At 32.2% G+C, this 19,489-nt stretch overlaps 4 protein-coding genes across 5 annotated transcripts; 2 read left to right on the top strand and 2 right to left on the bottom strand.

The window, feature by feature from the left end:
- The first annotated feature begins 396 nt into the window (after positions 1 to 396).
- On the top strand, positions 397 to 7,862 carry LOC128876176 (REST corepressor 3). Of its 2 annotated transcripts, XM_054122317.1 has the most exons (10): positions 397 to 666; positions 1,116 to 1,184; positions 1,326 to 1,400; positions 1,490 to 1,704; positions 1,811 to 1,993; positions 2,635 to 2,745; positions 3,260 to 3,348; positions 3,678 to 3,852; positions 4,152 to 4,466; positions 4,560 to 7,862. In XM_054122317.1, exons 1-10 carry the CDS (start codon positions 564 to 566, stop codon positions 4,641 to 4,643), a joined length of 1,419 nt encoding a protein of 472 aa, XP_053978292.1. In that variant the 5' UTR covers positions 397 to 563; the 3' UTR covers positions 4,644 to 7,862. The 2 variants fall into 2 exon arrangements, with proteins under 2 accessions (XP_053978292.1, XP_053978293.1); XM_054122318.1 differs by lacking the exon at positions 2,635 to 2,745 and having other exon boundaries at positions 399 to 666.
- On the bottom strand, positions 6,084 to 13,713 carry LOC128876172 (uncharacterized). The gene is made up of 8 exons (XM_054122311.1): positions 13,102 to 13,713; positions 12,136 to 13,022; positions 11,298 to 12,063; positions 10,807 to 11,221; positions 10,597 to 10,739; positions 10,368 to 10,519; positions 9,919 to 10,305; positions 6,084 to 9,832 (listed from the first exon to the last, which is right to left on the bottom strand). Exons 1-8 carry the CDS (start codon positions 13,162 to 13,164, stop codon positions 7,984 to 7,986), a joined length of 4,662 nt encoding a protein of 1,553 aa, XP_053978286.1. The 5' UTR covers positions 13,165 to 13,713; the 3' UTR covers positions 6,084 to 7,983.
- A 603-nt stretch (positions 13,714 to 14,316) lies between these two features.
- On the bottom strand, positions 14,317 to 16,680 carry LOC128876178 (Golgi SNAP receptor complex member 2). The gene is made up of 3 exons (XM_054122319.1): positions 16,256 to 16,680; positions 14,815 to 15,884; positions 14,317 to 14,423 (listed from the first exon to the last, which is right to left on the bottom strand). The coding sequence occupies exons 1-2, from the start codon at positions 16,393 to 16,395 to the stop codon at positions 15,386 to 15,388; spliced, it is 639 nt and encodes a 212-aa protein (XP_053978294.1). The 5' UTR covers positions 16,396 to 16,680; the 3' UTR covers positions 14,317 to 14,423; positions 14,815 to 15,385.
- Positions 16,681 to 16,723: 43 nt separating this feature from the next.
- Positions 16,724 to 19,449, top strand: LOC128876174 (beta-catenin-like protein 1). Its single transcript, XM_054122315.1, has 9 exons — positions 16,724 to 16,970; positions 17,077 to 17,456; positions 17,533 to 17,864; positions 17,933 to 18,156; positions 18,220 to 18,402; positions 18,466 to 18,613; positions 18,693 to 18,859; positions 18,920 to 19,103; positions 19,174 to 19,449. The coding sequence occupies exons 1-9, from the start codon at positions 16,941 to 16,943 to the stop codon at positions 19,260 to 19,262; spliced, it is 1,737 nt and encodes a 578-aa protein (XP_053978290.1). The 5' UTR covers positions 16,724 to 16,940; the 3' UTR covers positions 19,263 to 19,449.
- Positions 19,450 to 19,489: the final 40 nt, after the last annotated feature.

Raw genomic sequence — 19,489 nt, 5'->3', positions numbered from 1 at the left:
CTACTCTGAAACGATAAATAATCACGACATTCGTGTATCATATACGATACGACCTGCGCCTGGTGGAATAATATCGCCCATATTACAGATAGCCGGATAGATTTTCGCAGGTGATACGAATTATTATCAATTATTCTACAAAAATTACTAACGACGCAATGATACCATCAACGACTTCCTTAAAAACAGTTTCCTTATTTTGATATAGAGAGTTTCGTACGACGTCCCTCTGAACGATTTAAACGAATTGGAATGGGGAAACGGATTCATGGGGGTGCGAAAGGATTAACGAAAAACTGGTTCCCCCAGATGCAATTAATTTCGAAATACATTGAAAATGTACGTCGCCATCTTTGCTTAGTAAATCGTTGGCCAATCGGATCACTCTCAATAAGCGGCCATTTTACTTTCGCTACGGTCGCACGAAGCGCGAGTTAGATTCTACGGAGCACCGTGTAATCGCAAGCTATCGCTTGCATCGCAGGTTTCGTGGGTATTCCGTGCGAAAGAGGGTTTACTAGCGTAATTGTTCGATAGAAGAACCGCTAAACGAAAATCGGAACATGGTTTTGGCGGAAAGGAACTCGGAGAATGTTAGAAATGGGCGCAGATCGAGGGGCCCCAGCCCCAATGGACAGTCCGAATCCTCGAGCGAAGAAGACGGAGGTACCAATTTCGTATTGCAATTGAATTATCATCGTAATTAATCCAGCCCTGTCGAGCGATGCTTTAACCGATGCATTGTAAATATACGAAATCGCTAAGACTAAATTTTTATTTGGAAGCTTGGATATTATTCTATTGATCATACGCGAAAATCCGTAAGGATCTTCAAACAGCGCGCCCCACTTTTCCTCTTTTTAAGTTTTCCAAATTTTCGAGCAATTCCTTCGGATACTGTTTTAAACGAATTAGAATCGTTTGTTTGCGAGATTATTCGACTTTTATCCTTATGAATTCAACCAAATTGTATTTTATTCTTTAATCGAAATGTGCAAAGTATTATTTTGAATATTGCATGCATTAATGTCTTTCAATTATTCGTAAAAGTTACAATATATACATTAATAAATGCAAAGATAGTGGACACGAATTAAAAATTATTGCTTTTATAGTTCCAGCTGAGAAAATACGCGTGGGAAGGGACTACCAAGTTATTGTTCCAGAGTTTGTTCCAGTTAGTGGTACGTTACCATAATATAATTAAGTATCCCCTAATGATTCTCTGTAATCTGTATTTTATTTAGTACAGATATAAAGTTTTGCAAAGAATGGTATTTAACCATCATGAATTCCAATTGTTCTAGCCATAGATTTTGTTTTAGAACGGCGATTAGATCAATGTCCCGATAGAGCACTGCTTGTGTGGTCTCCCACTACCGACATACCTGACCAAAAATGTAAGCATCAAATTATTTATGATTCGTTCAATTTGCAAATCAAATTTTACATTAAGTTAGTAGCTAAAGGAAATAATTATCTGTTACAGTGGATGAGTATATTATATTAGCAAAGGAAAAGTATGGTTACAATGGTGAGCAGGCATTGGGAATGTTATTTTGGCATAAACATAATTTAGAACGTGCTGTATTGGACTTAGCTAATTTCACCCCATTCCCAGACGAATGGACAGTCGAAGACAAAGTTCTCTTCGAACAAGCTTTTCAATTTCATGGAAAGAGCTTTCACCGTATTCGACAAATGGTAGGATTTATTGTCTAAAACAATTACAAGTTCGCAGAATTATTTAAAAATAACATACAAATTTTTAATTGGAAAAGTAATATTCTTTTGTATCCTATGTTTCTAGTTACCTGATAAATCTATTGCCAGTCTGGTCAAATACTATTATAGCTGGAAGAAAACACGAACTAGAACATCGTTAATGGATAGGCAAGCAAGAAAATTAACGAGCGGCGGAAAGGAAGGTGAAAATGGTAGCGAAAATGGAAGTGAATTAGGTTCCAATACGGACAGCGAATCGGAAGAAAAAGTAAGATATTTTTCCAAAATATCTAACAAACGCATGCGCTAGATCTCTACAAGATATCAGTTCCTCTCTATCTCTCTTAAGGAAATAATATTTAAATTCATAAACTGTTCAAAAGCATCCATAAAAGATTGTGTTATTCGCTGGAACAGAATAACGAATTCGTTTTAGTTGCTTGTTTAATTTTTTATAAACCATAGAGCTTTACGTTTCCATTTTTTGTTTTGCTATTTCTCCATGGAATTACTTTTATTTTAAGTGAATTAACATTAATGCTGTTGCGTGTGGTAGTGTTCTCCTTTTGCTGCATCTTAATGCCATGGCACTGGCTTTAAAGACACACATGTATAATGTGCAGATATTTATATGCGTTTAAAAAAAATGTATCCACACGGTAACGTATTCCATGCGGTGAATGAAACAAATATATAACAAGGCCACTGATCTACGATTAGTTAAAACTCATTAGAACCGAAAATAAAAAATTAAATATAAAATGAATTCGTCTACGTAAGAAAATTCGAACTCGAAATATATAAAGCTATAAAAAAAAAACTAAGTCTATCTCGCATCCATTATGCGAAATTAAAGTTATTTGCGTTAATCGTTGTATCGTGTGTGAACGTAAATGTGGGACGTTCCAGAAATGGACGATCCACCGCGGAATACGTCGTGGAAAGAACCAAGCTGTGCCAGGAAGCCAAGGCACTGACGCCAAAGCCCCGTCCGACTCGGAAAACGCCCCTCAGGTTCAGGTACTCAGCCTAAACCTTACCCAGTTGCATATGCTTATTATATTTTGCTATTTTGTGTCTCATATTTATTTCACTCTCTCTCTGTCGTATAAATTCTTTTACTTTAACAAGAAGACAGTGAAGATACGAAAAAGTACGAAATAATTTTGCGCAGGTTCTATCTATGTATTAGCAGACTCGATAGGCTGAAACCTTACTGAGGAAAAAAAATATTGAAGATAGAGAGATAGATCGTATCTTGGGAAATTATGTACTCGAAGAGAGATTGGTCTTTTTGTTGGTCGATACAGTTTAACGAAACTATACAAATACAGAAATTATTCAGTACTTCTGAGTTTGTATGGCAGGCCGAATTAATCCGGATACAGTTTCGTGTAATACGCTTCAATATTTTTGTTTTTGTAAAAAGTCACTCTTAGAGATTATAGTTTAGTTACATGTTGAAGAATTCAAATGGAGGGAGAGGGTTGGGGGGTACCGGACCTTATTTTAAAAAGGGTATTATGTGTTGTAGGGCTCGTGTAGCAACTGTGGCGTTGCTTGTCATAGTGTTCGTGCGACGCCGAAAGGACACGCGTGTCACAGCTGCTATCTGCACTGGAGGTCAGTGAGTGCAAGTCAAATTAAATATCAGTAATTAAACAATCATCGGACCTTTCCTCAAAGTAAGAATGCTCGTACGAACATTTTATTATCTATTCGAAGAACACAAGACGTCATCTCTAGAAACTTATAAACGTAACATTGTAACACTCGCGTTACTCGTGCTTTATTTTAGATGTATGAGCATTCTTATCAGTGCACCAGCTAATGTTTTCGCAGAACCTGCATTTCATATATACCTGTCCTCATAAAATCGAAGTACATTGTAGATCAGACCCATCCTTGAGTAAAACAGACAAATACATTGCAAACTTATTCGAATGATTTAGGCGAACTGGTGTAGCAAGGCCATTAAGTTCCATGCCGGGTCGTACAAATAAAAGAAAACCACCCCGTGGCCTGGTCGTTAATCACGATGATTTAGCAGCATTGGCTGGCCAACCGAATCAAGCAAACAACAGTTTACAAGCGATCGACACTGAAATTGTTAGCCTAAAACGCCAAGTACGTTTTAAACAAGATCAATCAAGATCAATGCGTTACGACAATAAACGTGTGGATACATTTTTTTCCAAAAACATTCAAAGATTTTACGTATCTGAAGGGCAACATCATCTTTAGGGTCTTCTGAAATAAAACTAGAATGTTTAGAAGCTAGATGAATGCCGCTATCGTTGCACGTATAGATTTAAAAAAAAAACATTTATTTGCTAAACTATAAAGGTGGTGTTTCTCCCTCAATACTCGATGATAAAATATTTATTTACTATATGAACAATGTTTTTTTTTTTTTCAATGCACAGATACAGTCGAACAAACAACAAGTAAGTGCGTTGAAACGTAAAACGACTGATGGCATTGACGATTTGCGACCACCAGAAGTGTCGAGTCGTATAAATGCCCGTTGGACAAACGATGAATTACTGTTGGCCGTTCAAGGCGTCAGAAAGTATGGAAAAGACTTCTCCGCGATTGCCGATGTAATTGGTACTAAAACAGAGGCTCATTTGCGATCGTTTTTCGTCAACTACCGACGGAGGTATAATTTAGACGCGGTTTTAAAAGAATACGAAGCTGAGAATGGTCCGATATTGATTGACGACGAAAAAGAAGAAAAGGTAATATATAAAGGAAAATATTTTTAGCTTACTCAACTCGCAACGGGTTTTATGTAGAACAAATTATTCAATTTCTATACGTTTTTATTTCAGATGGATGTCGATCAGCCAAACGAGACAGCGGAATCATCTCAAAAGACGAAATCATCTGTTGGCCTTGGGCAGACGACTAAATAACAAATGAGTATACTGTTGAGTACCAAACGTGAAAAAAATAATCACAGGCACTTTGATAATCGATAATGACGTAAAAAAAGAAGGTATTTGTCCATAATTGAATTTGCAATTTATATTTTTTTCATTCTTCGTTGTATCGCTTTGCTCTATGGTGGTGCGATCTCGAGTTAGAAACGCCAAGCACAAGGATTTTCATTGAATGTCATTGTGTGTGGTACAATGATCGGTATAATGAATATACGAATGAATTAATATGAAAGAAAGCGTGTGAATTTATTTAATTAGCGTTACGTTTAGTGTAATATCTTTTGTATGTATCCGAAATGGGACTTTTATTAAGCAATCTGATAGAAGAGTGGTTCCATTAATAACGTTTAGCGTATCAATTTAAGAAAACGTAAATTTGATTAAGTTAACGCATCCAAATACAAGTATAAGCATTTTCAACGATATACATCGTGCGTAATGACGGATGCATATTAGTAATTTCTTTGGTGAGTAAATTAATTGTATCCTGTAGCACATAATATTTCTAGACATACGTAAGAGGCGTAAAAAGTTCCATTTTGACTAATGAAAGTAATTTGAAGAAAACAAAAATTACTTGTTTTAAGTATTAACTAGCCATTGTTGTAAATTTTGCCGCTGTAATATTGCTATGTTTGTATCGATTTCGAGGTTTACATCTATTTTGTGTCAATCTTTTTCCTTCTATATTTAATTGTTAATAGAGAGTTTTTAAGAAATTTGAATGAATTATATTACGGAATTAAAGAGATGAAGCAACCATTATTTACATTTCTTTTATGTAGAACATCGATAAATTAATTTAATATTCTTCTGGTAGTCGCATAAGACTTTGATGCCGGATGAAAATTCTTGTATTTGTGCCTATGCATTTCTGGGCGTACAAAAGAAGTTTAAGGAATACAAGGTTGTAAGTTAAAGAGATATTTTTCTTTTTTCTCCCCGTATCTCTTTACACTGAATCGCCATATGTACACCTTACCTATAATAACGTTAAATATATGCCGTGAGTCAGACAATCTTCTATTCTATACGGAAACAAAATAAGACGAGGAGAAAAAAGAAGTTTCTACACAGCTGTCGATTTTTAAATGGTTGAAATGACCGATTATGATTACATGGAACAGAAGGTACTCGGTAAAGTAAGGTTTAACGCATTCATTGCCAAATTATTTTACTTAAAATATTGAACTGCAACGATCGCGTTAAACAAGCTATTTGCTAGAGAAATAATGCTCAACGAAAAAGGTACAGTTTAATTCAAATTTTAACAAAAGAACGTGTAATATTTTATCATGATATATCACAGTGTGAATTTCTTTTACAAGTTTTATAGAATAACAAATTTGAGGGGTTGAAAATCGTGCTGCAAAAAAAAAATCAGATTAAGGGAAATAAATATATTTTTGTGGCTTGCCGCTACGTACTTGATCGAGATGTATAAAAAAAATAATGGTTCCTGAATATTTCTATTGTATTATGCAAAATTATCTAACGAAGGCACATATATACTAAAATTGACCGTATTAAGAAATAACGGTGCTTCTATAGTTACAAGCCCAAGTTTTCGTACTCCAATATAGAGGAGTACCCCATTTATAATAGAAAGATATATTGAATAATTTTAATGGTGAAAGTCTCCGCATACGTACAAGAAAAAAATACTTTCAACAAATTTTTCCAAAATAGTTTGTTGTTCTTACAATGTTAAATGTTTGAACGAACGTAAAACGCATATATCTGCTTGCATCTTGATATAGTTAGTTTAATTTTAGAATGATAAAAAAAAAAGTTCTTAACGAATCTATTTTCAAAAAATCATTTAATCGCGTCAATTGTTCTAAAAATTCCGACTTCATATTAACTGTATTATAGTTAAATAATAATTCTGTTCATTTTTACTGATTATTAAAGCCAATCTAAATAGATACACAATTGTGTTTAACAGCAACTTTTTAAAGCAAATACTTTTAAGACCCATTGACTTTCAATCATTTTCACTGCTTTATGGTAGAATATTAAATCTTAATTTTAGTTTCATACGTACATCATCTACATTTACTATTAATAGCAATAGTAATAATATTGTTAGTTTAATGTTTGTCTAGGTAATGTTGACTACTTAATGTTAATGAAAAAAAAACACAACTGTAAGTGCACGATTCTTTTCTTTTTGTTATTTCTTAAAAATTGATTGTCAGACTACGCACCCTTTAGTAATTATTATATAACATACTTGGATGTAAATAGAAATGATCACCAAAGAAATTTAATGTAACGGTTAGCGACATATCACAAAGACTGATCAAATAGTCGCTAGGACTATCTGGTCGGGCAAGAAGATAAAACTCAAACGCGAAATATATTGAGATCAGAAGCGAGTTACAAATTGTTTGGAAATTTTCATTTAATATAAACTATTTTATTTGGATGACAATTTAAGAATTGTAAAAAATTTGAATATTTAGCAAACTGTACCTACATAACTGACTGTAATCTGTTATGCTCTGATCCATTTTCATCGTGTATAATTATTTCATATGCAAAAGCACGGCATAGTGTTCAAATAAATTATTAGAAGTAAGTTTTTGATAGCTTAATGTTGAAGAAAGAAGCTACTTTTGAATACTCTGTTGCACAACTGCTTCTTTCACGGCGAATGTCATCTTCTTTCTTCAATTGTCATTTAATTACAAATGCATTTAAGTAAAGGACGATGCGAAGTTAGCGAATAAAAGTTTCTTCAAATAGACAAATCTGCTTAATACCTGAATATCTTTTGAAATTGAATTTTTGTAATTTTATACGTCGCCGATGTTTTTTCTTTTCATAATCAAGCAATACATCGTGAAAAACATCGACGTCACGCGATAATTTTAATTCGTATTATTATTGTTAGCTCGACAGTTAAAGAAACGTAATTTCCTGGAAGATGTCACAATAAAAAAATTCACTAGATTATATTTAATATCGCGCAATGGTGCAAACTGTAGATACGATGGAAAGAACGAGAATTTCGCAATGTATAATATATTCTATGATCGTTCAAAATTTTCTAATATTCTGATACGATTAATGTAGTATAATGTAAATATAAAATTATAAACTTTGCGAATGTGTACACATTCTTATAATCTTAAGGTGTACAGATGTATTTATTCAGGACTATTAAATATCTCTTGTGTACTTTGACGATTTACAAAGCATTTATTTTGGAATTCCTCGATAAATATGATTAATTTTTAATTATAAAATGCATCATCATTGCTTATCGTTTATTTCGTTGTAATAGTACATTACTTTTTTTTCATAATTAGCTGTACTCCTGTATTACAATTCTTTGTTTCCTTAATAAATAATCTACGTATTTAGTATTTAAGAGAACTTCTAAGTTAGTATAATCGAGACATTTTTCTTGAAGCTGATATTTCGTTTCAGTTTTATTCAAGACGTCAATGACACTCTCGCCATTGTATTCTGCGATATTTTCTATAGAGCACTTGTCAGAACTGTACTTACTTCGTTGTATGTAATAAAAACAAAGATTTAAGAACTTCGACTCTTCCCTGTAAAAAGGATTGTCATCGTGATAGAAAGGATTCTCGATTGTGACGTTGACGTCGAAGTTTTTAATACTGTGCGTAAACAGTTTCACGAAATATAGATTGGTATTATCGTTTGTGAAAAATGTCGATCGATCAAGCATAACTTTAGACAGTAGTCTTTGATATATGTGTTCAACGTGTTCTAAATTACTGCATTCGGTGCTAATTGATCGTAAAACATGTGCTCTTAAACTATCCGCGGTAGCTTCACGTATTTCTGAAATTTCATCCTTCAACAAAATCAAACAGCAATACAAAATCGTTAATTTATTTTGGTTTGTTAGTTCTGCAAAACGATGCGCTGAGAATTCCATGAATTCGACTGCTATCTGTCTCATATGTTCTTCTTCGTGAACACATAAATCGAAAACATGAGACAATATCGTGCTTATAATCGTTTCATTCTTAGAAAATATTATTATTAGTATATACTTCAAACGCCAGAAACTAGAATACCTTGCACTTTCTTCTGTTTGCATAGATAAATTACCTAACAACTTCTCAATGTCTAATTTCCTTAAATCTGACATTGGCAAATGTTTCAAAGTTCCTAGGACGTAGTTCACCATTGCATTCAGAAGCAATTCATCGTAATCCTGTTCGTTTGATAATAAACGTTTGAGAACACTTTTTAGGACGGGTACACGATACGATAAGTAATTTAGGAAAGAAGTACTTTGATCGATGCAACGAGAGTCTAATGTTTTATGCAGAATGTCAATGTTAATGATATTCGTACGATTAACATAGTCTGCATATAATTTCGTAGAAAGATCGATAAATTGGAAAAATCCTGGCATTATCTTTTCGGAAGATAGTACAGACATGTTTTGATCAAAGGGAAATATATCTGTGACACACATTTGCTCAGAAATAGATTCCGATAGTTGTAAAAATAATGCTTCTAACATATAACATATTTGTGGATTATTTTTCTTTTCAGACATATTACTAAACGTCCGTAATACTTTTCGGAACCGTAATAATTCTATACACTGTTCCGATTCCTGACTTGTGTATTGTCTTGAATTTAACTTTAAATTTATATTGTCGATTTCGAACGATAACTTTTCCTTCAAATACTTCATCGTCAATAAGTAACCATGAATGAAATTAGCATTTCGGCTCGAAGAAACCTCGTGTTTCAATACCATGATCTCGGATTCAATGCTCAAAAAGTCTGTTAACGCTGCGTATGCCTTCGCCGCTAACAGTCTGACATATAAAACGGGATTATTAAATAAAGTACGAATTAAATGCTTAACCTTCGATACAAACTCCTTCGAAGAATAATCGATCAAATTACAACCGCTGTTTGAATACTTTGAGAGAAGAATAAGAATGTGCACGATATTCGAATGTAAATACAACGCAGTAGAAAAGTTCATGAACGTAGACGAAAAATTATGCAATTCTTTCATAACGTAATCCGCGAGTACAGGATAATGCGTGACGAAATGATTAATGGGGTAACCATTTCCAAAGTCAAAAGCCTCTCCACAACTTTGGCCTGCTAATCTTGGAACAATTGCACCAAACAACTGTAGGCCTGCATTTCTAAAAATATTTTGCAACCATGCGATTGTTTTAACTTTGTTCTAACCAATGTTAAATTATATCTGTTTAAAAACGTTCAGTATTACCTTATAGTCCATATTTCAGATTCCAAATATCTGAAACAAATCAACGAAATCCTTTGCATATATGGAATTAATTGCGCGTGTATTTCTTTATCGGCTACTAAGGTACGCAAGAAATGCAAACGCCTCGCCCACGGAGAATCGTGTTGAGATTCTACGTTGTTTAGAGAAGCATCTGCGAAATTGTTCAACAAGTCCAATAATTTTTGTACAGCAAAATGTAAAATAGGTCTATCTCTTCGATTGTCGCTGACGACAATTTTATGAAACATTATCGATAGCCCAGCACCTCTTCTAGTAATGTTCAAAGAATGCATGTCACCGTTTTCTAGTATACGTGATACGTGTATTTTAGGCAAATCACAGTACTTAGTTTCTTTGCATAAACATCTGGAATTTGTAATTATCCACGATTAGAACATAACCTAATTTAAATTTAATTTAGATAATACCTAGTTAAGTGTCCTATTGCTGTACCAGCAGCTTCCACTACACCTTTGTGCCTACACCTGAGTAATATAGTAACGATAATATCAGTAGAACACTTCACAGTTTCATCTGAATACATTAATACTCCTATTTCGCAAGCCATTTCACAGATTACCTATATAAATAAGAAACAAATTTTGTTAATTTTATTTCTTAAAGTCAAACCTATATGAATTAAAAGCAGATCTTTACCTTTAAAGACATCCAAATACAAGAAATGAGAACATGATGTGCAGGAGTTAAATTTAACTCGTCAAAATTAATGTTGTTTACTTCGCTGTTTTTAATTGCTTCGTCAATTGCTAATCCCATTTCTGCAAACGATGATGAATATTCTGAAAATTGAGTTGTATTAATTTAAAAAGAAAGGGTCTTAAATTCTTGAAATTAAAGAAGACATACCTGTATTCTCTGATTTCGAAGAAAGTACAGATAGAAAGAAATTTGTAGCATTCTCCAATAGATGTAATATTTTTTCAACAAATTCTGCAGTTAGGTAACAATATTCTGGGCCATTTTGAAAAGCAATATTTAATAGAGCAGTCAACATCCCATAAAATGGTTTATTCTGAACAATTGCCTTTAATATATCTGTTTTCATCTGTGCTAATTGATTTGCTGATTCATTAAGCAAAAATTCTGAATATCTCGTATAACTATTACAATTTTTATGTTTGTTTCTATCACATATTGCAAGAGTACTTTGCAAGGCATCTATAGGTAGCCAGTTTGCTAAAACTGATACTAGAGCAGCACCACTTTCGATTTCATAGAATTTAGAAGAATTACAGTGTTTCAATGCCACTCTATACAATACCTAAATAAATATTCTGTATTTAATTACGTTTTCATTTATAAAAAAAATACACTTAAAAGAAGTATATGTTAACCACCTGAAACTCTAAATTAGTTAAAATATCCTTGTCAAAGTACTCAAGAATAATACAAGTACTTAGTTGTTTGACATCAAGTGCAGAGTCTAATACAAGCTTTAATAAAGCAAATAAGCTTTGTTTATTTGTAAACTTCCAGTTCTCTGTTGCCTTCAAATGCTTTTGCAGTAATAAAGTACAAGACGTATTCTCAATGTTATTAGATTTATTCGATCCGTTCTCGTTGCTAAAGGACAGTATGGCCTTATATAAATTTAAACCAAGTTTTTTTCGTTGATAACAGGAGCCAATTTCGAAGCAATCCAACAAAAATTCATGCAACCAATGTGTAATGTAATATACATCGTCTAGGCAATCTGGGTTGGTGTCACACATTTTTAAAATATTGGTATATAATATTTTGAAATATTTGACAATTCCATCTCTCATATGCACTGTTGTAGCATTTGCATTGTGCCATAAAAAATTCCGTATTGGAAAGAATCGATCTCTGTTTTCATCATATAAATCATTTACTTTGTAACAATATATTGCAAAACCATTTAATCTCACAATGTCTTCTTTATGATTTATATAGCATTCAATTGTTGATTTTTGTGGAAGATCAATACGCATTTCACTAGCCATTTTCTGAAGATGTGAACAAAGAAAAAGTTCATTTATATCCATGGTCATATCCCATAAATATGGTAAAATATTTCTGTACTTTTTAACAACTGGTTCAATCCAGTGTTTACAAAGTAATTGAAGAGCATTATGATTTGCACTGTAATTAAAAATTCCTATTTAACGTTTAACTTCTTATAATACCATATACATAAATCTGCAATTAACTCACTTTTCCATTGTTTCCCAATGATGAAAGAGATAATTCATTATGTAACCGAATGCTCTCTTCCATTGATCTTCGCTTAATTTCTTTATAATGGCAATATAAACCTTTGTTCCTGCTGAGCGCAGATAATATTTTGTTAAGCTTGTGCTCAAAGAAAATAAAAAGTCACGAGATGTTATAATTGTAGTATTATCCCAAACTTCGCAAATTTCTGCGAGTATGTCGTATTTTATTTCGTTCTGCCAAGAGATTTTATCGACACAATGTTTAAATACAAATTCCAGATATCCATTGTACTTTTTTTCCATAATTTTCAGGTACATATTAAAAATGGATACTGAGTTTTGTTTGCTTATTTCACTAATAGCATTACACCAATTCGAAAAAATAATTGCCTCTAGTCTTTGCTCTGTTATTAAATCGCATGTATTCCAAAAATTTGTATCCATGGTTCTGTGTAACCACAGGTACAATATTTTGTATGCAAAATAAGAATGTTCAGTATATTTTATACAATGTTCGTATACAGTATCGAACATGAGAATACAATCATCATCTGAATACATTTCTTTATAATTTACTTGTAAGTATCCATGAACACAAATTAATTTCAATAATTCAGGCTGCATAGTATCATACTTCTTATCCAAGAAGCACAGCTCATTGGAATCACATATTAATAAATTATTAAAGGTGTCTTTTAATAGAACCAAAGTAGGTTCCATTGACAATAAAGCAAAAAAAGTGTGAGAAGCTAACAAGGTTCTTTCTCTTTTTATTTCTGGGTTTGGAATACAGGCTTGTATAATGTGTGTAAGAATTGGTTGCCATTGTTTCAAATTTTCATTATTCCATGGCTGTTTGTGTGACCAAGCATAGTTTATCAATCTCTGAAAGGACAAGGGTATAAATGTTTCTAATAATAAAAGTAACAAATATTAAAATGTTATTTGTTTAAAATATACTGACTCTAAAAATAACAGTGTCCTCTGTGCATGTTTGCAACTCTCTGACTAAATGATTCAATTCCATATCTTTTGTACACTCTTTATGCTTTATTTTAATGTTTATATTTCTTGTTTGTTAATCATAAGAATTAGTATTTGTTGTTTGAAAATCAAACGTTGCTTTTGTAGTAACTTGTGCAGGTGAATCAGACTTATCTGTTTTATCTCCATCAAGACTACACATCCTGTAATAAACAGGTAATAATAATGCTTTTCAAAAATTTCATTTCTCATTAATTATAAAAGTAATTGTAACATAATTAACTCTTGCAAAGCCATAAATAAATTTAAAAAGTTTAAAAGATAACGAATTGTTGGTTTAAATATAGACAAGCATATTATTTAGCAGCCATCAAACTAGCCTTCTGCTCCAAATGTTCTATATGCCAAATATTTGAAAAACCAAAAAAAAATGAAATCTGCCTAATAGAATGGATTAAGGATTGTCATACAATATAATGAAACAGTGTCATGTTACTTTGAAGCATTTGTTTTATTATAAGTAACAAAAATAAGGAAACTTAATATGAAAACAGTTCAACAACTATTAGTTTAAATGTGGTAACTTATAAATTGTAATCATTAAATTAGAATTATGCTGGATTTGGCTCTCCAGGAACATACCCCCCTTGCTCTATTTGCTCTTTGAATTTCAAGTACTCTCGCTTACGATCAAAGTGTTTTACCTGGTGAAAAGTTGTAAAAATGAAGATTCAATTATAGATAGGAAAGCATTGCAGATTATTTCATATTGTCACATGTTACCATTATTAGAACAAAAGTACAAACACTAATGTTTTTAAGTTTATAAGACAACTGTAATCATATATTGCGTAAAACATACCCATAACGCAGGACAAAACTTTTCATAGTCTTCTCTAGATTTCTTACATTCTGAATCTGATTTACCATCATCAAGACATTTCCAATATATATCCCTATAATTCCAGCATTTTGTACGGTCGTCTTTATTTGGGAAAGACATTCTAAAATAATTGTATCTTATTATTAAATACTTTTCAACTTATTCAATGCTTAGACCTAATATTTTAACTAATCTATACTGGTCGCTACACATACACTTTCTTTGTATTCTTTAAACTTTTTTATGCAAATATATGTTTTAGTAAAGAAAGCTGTAAAATATACAAACTTAGAAAAAGTAATATGTACTTACCTACACAGATATTTTGTAACTGAAATTTGCAGTGAATGTACAAATGTTCACTATTGAATTTGAGATGTATGATAAACACTTATTTTTATAGAATCAAAAATAAGATCCTTAAAATAAAACGAAAACCATTATATAATCTTGCATCATTTACATTGTATGTACTATTATACATCATCTGCACGTTAAAAATGATTAAACGAGGAAAGAATAAATTTATTGATAAACATAAAGGAATCCTTAAAAATTTAACAGAGAGTCATATATTATTAATATTATTTTTCACGTATTATTTATATTCTAGGTTAATCGTGTGGATAAATATTCGTTTTTTAATGTTATAAAATCCTAACAACATAAATAAATATACAGATGTACAAAATACTATAAGATCTGAAGTAAATTTAAATTTAATATGTGTGTACGTTTACATTATATAAATTATGAGAACTTTTATGATAACAATAGTTTATATAGAAAGAACTCCAACCTCTAACTAACCTGTCTATTCCTTTCGTTGGAACTATAAAATAATGCAATACACAATATTAATTTTTAAAATATTGACCACGTTTGTATTAGATACTACAAACTTTAGAAGTATATAATTATCATTTCTTAATTTGTTATGTCTAATATATAAAATGTGAAAGAACACATGGTGTTTGCCTTGCAGATAGAATGTTAGCTTTACAGAGTGCGCTCAAAACGTGTCAGTTTTTATTAAAATTATATATTAATAAATCGTATAAATACATAAGTACGGCGAATAATGGAAAAAATTCTTGATTAAATGTATGTGAATATATTCTTTATATTTTATTATGTACAAATTTCTTTCAGCTTACAATACATAACTGTTGTAAACTTCAATTTCACAAAGTTTGCAAGCATGAAGCATTACATATTATTTAATAGTTCAAATACTTTGAATATCTCTCCTGCAGGGTAATTTTATTCTATATAGCTTTAAAGAAGGTAATAGTTTGTTACACATGCAAGAGAGACACCTTAATTATTTTACTGGTAATTACATCACCTTGTGTATATTTAAAAATAGAGGAATTTGCTTCTATGTAAGATAAATTATAACTAAAACTATAACAATACATGTGAATACCATCCCCCCAACTAAAATAAATCCATCTTGCCTTGCTCGTTTCTCAATTAGTCTCATTGTAGTGTTTGAAAGCCCTAATGTATTTCCGATATCTATCAATCGCTTATGAGCCCCTTTTAAAGATATTCGTTGTGTTCTTAAATTATCTAATATATTACTTCCGCTTTGAAGAAGGTCGTCAACTCCATAAAGTGCATTTCTCAAACTAGAGTTGTGTTGGGCATTGTGATCTATCATAATATCAACATGATCATTAGGAGTGAATGTTGTAGATAATAAGGCCTCTCTTTCAGCTTCTTCTCTCTGCTTTCTCATAATTTTGTGCCGCCAGGAATTTAAAGCAGCGGTAAGGTGACGACTGTCATATTTTAATTGGTCTACTCGCATCTTAGCATTTTGCCTTTGAAATATAGGACCTTTCAGGCAGAGTACATCTAACCTTTCGCAATTACTGTCAAATAAATGCATAAAATGAAAATAGATCTAACAATTGTAAATCATTCTTTTTTAATATACAAATATAAATATGATTTAAGTAAGTAATATATCTATTCCTCAAGTTACATAAACTTATGAATATATAGTTTCCCAAGCAAAAATGAATCAACAAGGTTTATATTCTCTTTACTTATGGTACTATATTGTTCTTAACCTGAGAGTGATCTTTATTCCTCCTACAATACATTGTATTTAGACACATTGCATATGTACGTATGTATATTATTTAGAAAGAATTTAAAAAGTAACTCGAGGATCTACATAAGTTTGTGAATCTTAGCATCGTTTTGAAGTATTTAAACCAAAAGTCTGTTAGTTAACTACCTGTTGATGAGATCTATTTTTGATTCTATGGTGTTTTCTATTTCCTTGATGTCTAGGTTAGGCGATGTTTTCTCAAGCTGTGAGAAAAGGTGTTGAGTTTCCTGAACCAATTTGTTCGTCTGATGATACAACGGTTCCATATTTTTTAATAAATATTTTTATTCGTCCTTTAATATCCACGATAGTTATGACGTGTACATTAAACAAACTGTCAGATCGAATTGGATCGAATGTCTGTAGTAGTTATCAAGTTCTGTCCAAAACATTTTAAAGTTTCTTTACTATATAAAACGTTAAACATGCGAGAAGCACTGTACATATTTACAAATGTTTACAAACAGTAGAAATTTAATAAATATCTCATTTTTTCGAACACGTAAAATATTGTTTCATTAAAATTCCGTAATCTACAGTAGAGCAGTACTTTCCACTTTAATGAAAGAGAAGCAGAAGCTACTGACTCTGACATCTTTGCGTTTCATTCAGTATATACAGAACATTTTTCTGTAATGACCTAAAGTTTAACTTCTAAGAAATAATTAAACAATTTATCGTAGTCTTTACAATATTCGATCACTTGCAGTGACGTGCTATTTGTAATAATGAAATATACCAAGCGAGACTAACAATTGAATCGAATTATTGCATTAGTTTATTTAAAGAAAAACATTGCTAATTTTTGCAAATGGATATCGGCGAATTACTCTCATACAAAGTATGTTTACAGTGAGCATTGTTTAAAAAGTGTTTCGAAGTTCGTTGTTGATGGAAAGTTTTTATTTTAACCTAACTAACCTTAAAAATATCGTCACTTTTTACAGCCTCCAAATACACCTAAAAGACCAGTGGCGGGTGAGGATGACGACGACGATGAATGGGAAAATACTAAGAGGCCAAAAAGGGTTATGATAACTCCATATCATCCACGTCAGCGACACACAAGAGAGATCGATGTCACACCAGTTAGGAGTAGCGAGCCTCCTACACCGATCAGAGCTGCTTTACCTTCGCCAGCAAATGATGTGGTTGAACCCCAGTTGACGGAAAAAGAGAAACAAGATATATTAAAATATGTCGAAACCGAAGCTCCAGAAGTGGAAGCATTGGACGAAGCAACGCTCAAAAGAATGGTACTCTTATTTGAGAAAAGAGCACTTAGAAATCAAGAAATGAGAGTGAAGTTTCCTGATCAACCAGAGAAGTACGTAGTTTTTAAAACAGTACATGTAATAATCCAAAGATATAATTTGAAATTCATACAATTTTAACTGTAATAGATTTATGGAATCAGAAGTTGAATTGCACGAGACTCTTCAAGAACTTCATGTTATTGCTACTAATCCAGATCTGTATCCATTAATGGTAGACTTAGGTGCTGTACCTTCTTTACTTGAATTGTTATCGCATGAAAATACAGATGTAGCGGTTGGTGTTGTAGACCTTTTGCAAGAGTTAACAGATGTAGATATTTTACATGAAAGTCAAGAAGGTGCAGATACGCTTATCGATGCTTTGTTAGAGCAACAAGTGTGTGCTCTTCTTGTTCAAAATTTAGAAAGATTGGATGAAATTGTAAAAGAAGAAAGCGATGGAGTTTATAACACATTAGGTAATTATATTTAAATTGTACCAATTTTTCAAACATAGCAAATTAATGGTAACGTGTCCTCTTTTCAGCTATTTTTGAAAACCTTTTGGAGTTCAGACCTGACCTGTGCGTTGATGCGGGAAAACAAGGATTAATGCAATGGCTATTACGCAGGATTAAAGCGAAAGCGCCGTTTGATGCCAATAAACTTTATGCCAGTGAACTTTTATCCATTCTTTTACAAAGTACATCAGAAAACAGACTTCTTCTCGGCGAGCTTGACGGTATCGATGTATTATTACAACAATTAGCGGTATGTATATTTTTTATTATCGTATTGCTTTATTTGTTTTGTGTTCATTTATGTGAATTTCAGTATTACAAACGTCACGATCCTCAAACAGCTGAGGAACAAGAAATGATGGAAAATTTATTTAATGTACTGTGTTCAAGTCTAATGGCAACTGTGAATAGAAATAGATTTTTAAGAGGGGAGGGTTTGCAACTTATGAACCTAATGTTAAGAGAGAAAAAAATGTCTAGGAATGGATCTCTGAAGGTAAATACCGAACTAGAGATCGTAAGAAGTTCTAATACAATCAATTTTAATATTACATTCTAGGTACTGGATCATGCAATGAACGGTCCAGATGGGAGAGATAACTGTAGTAAATTTGTAGACATTCTTGGATTAAGAACCATATTTCCTTTATTCATGAAAACTCCAACCAAGAATAGAAAGAGAATGCTTACCGCGGAAGAGCACGAAGGTAATTAAAACAAATAAGCCGTATTTTATTCGCGATGATCTGAAATATAACAAGGATTCTTTCCTTTTTCGTAACACAGAACATGTAGTGTCAATCATAGCAAGTATGTTAAGAAACTGTAAGGGCCAACAGCGTCAGAGATTATTGAGTAAATTCACGGAAAATGATTATGAAAAAGTGGATAGACTGATGGAACTGCATTTCAAATATCTTGAGAAAGTGGAGGAAGTCGAGAAGAATACGAAGGTTAGTAATTTAACGCGAAAGTTTACTTAAAAATACATTCAATTTTATAATAATTACTAGGAAGATGAAGATGAAGAGGAATCGTACCTGAGAAGATTGGATGGTGGACTTTTCATTTTGCAATTAGTTGATTATGTACTGTTAGAAGCTTGTACTGGTTGCCCACCGGCAGTGAAACAACGAGTTACGCGAATATTAGCTCAAAGAAGAGCATCCCTTAAAACCATTAGGCACATTATGAGAGGTATGCTTTTTATTATAAGACTTGGATTACCGATACGCAATGTTTGCAATTTTGTTTTTTTTCCCGTTAGAATACGCTGGGAATCTTGGGGATGCTGGCGATTCGGAGTGGAGAGAAGCAGAGCAACAACATATACTCCAATTAATTGATAAGTTTTGATGTACACTTTTTAATGAAGAATTGAAATTTTGGACATCCCCGCTGTATTCAAATCGCTATCAAAAGTAATAGCCCTACCCTCCGTTCGTAGTCTAATATATGCATGAAATATATTACACGAGATATCCTTTTTTATACGTAAAAACGAAAATCAGTTTGTAAAAAAATTAAACATGCGTGTCGTACACATTAACGCATTATTTATTTCGTGGACAAATAACTGTTTG

This window comes from Hylaeus volcanicus, chromosome 5 (assembly GCF_026283585.1).
Source record: "Hylaeus volcanicus isolate JK05 chromosome 5, UHH_iyHylVolc1.0_haploid, whole genome shotgun sequence".
In the NCBI taxonomy this organism is placed as follows: Eukaryota; Metazoa; Arthropoda; class Insecta; order Hymenoptera; family Colletidae; genus Hylaeus; species Hylaeus volcanicus.
The sequence above is the reverse complement of the archived record's forward strand: the minus strand, read 5'-3'. Positions and strand labels throughout refer to the sequence as shown.

Excerpts from the sequence above, each read along its gene's own strand:
- LOC128876176 (XM_054122317.1), top strand. The coding sequence starts at position 564 with ATGGTTTTGGCGGAAAGGAACTCGGAGAATGTTAGAAATGGGCGCAGA. Across the intron at positions 3,349-3,677 it reads AGCTGCTATCTGCACTGGAG|GCGAACTGGTGTAGCAAGGC; the intron begins GTCAGTGAGTGC and ends CGAATGATTTAG. Across the intron at positions 4,467-4,559 it reads ACGACGAAAAAGAAGAAAAG|ATGGATGTCGATCAGCCAAA; the intron begins GTAATATATAAA and ends TTTTTATTTCAG.
- LOC128876172 (XM_054122311.1), bottom strand. The coding sequence starts at position 13,164 with ATGGAATTGAATCATTTAGTCAGAGAGTTGCAAACATGCACAGAGGAC. Across the intron at positions 11,222-11,297 it reads TAACTAATTTAGAGTTTCAG|GTATTGTATAGAGTGGCATT; the intron begins GTGGTTAACATA and ends ATATTTATTTAG. Across the intron at positions 9,833-9,918 it reads TCTGAAATATGGACTATAAG|AAATGCAGGCCTACAGTTGT; the intron begins GTAATACTGAAC and ends AAATATTTTTAG.
- LOC128876178 (XM_054122319.1), bottom strand. The coding sequence starts at position 16,395 with ATGGAACCGTTGTATCATCAGACGAACAAATTGGTTCAGGAAACTCAA. Across the intron at positions 15,885-16,255 it reads AAAATAGATCTCATCAACAG|TAATTGCGAAAGGTTAGATG; the intron begins GTAGTTAACTAA and ends TTTATTTGACAG.
- LOC128876174 (XM_054122315.1), top strand. The coding sequence starts at position 16,941 with ATGGATATCGGCGAATTACTCTCATACAAA. Across the intron at positions 18,157-18,219 it reads TATTATTACAACAATTAGCG|TATTACAAACGTCACGATCC; the intron begins GTATGTATATTT and ends TGTGAATTTCAG. Across the intron at positions 18,403-18,465 it reads CTAGGAATGGATCTCTGAAG|GTACTGGATCATGCAATGAA; the intron begins GTAAATACCGAA and ends ATTACATTCTAG.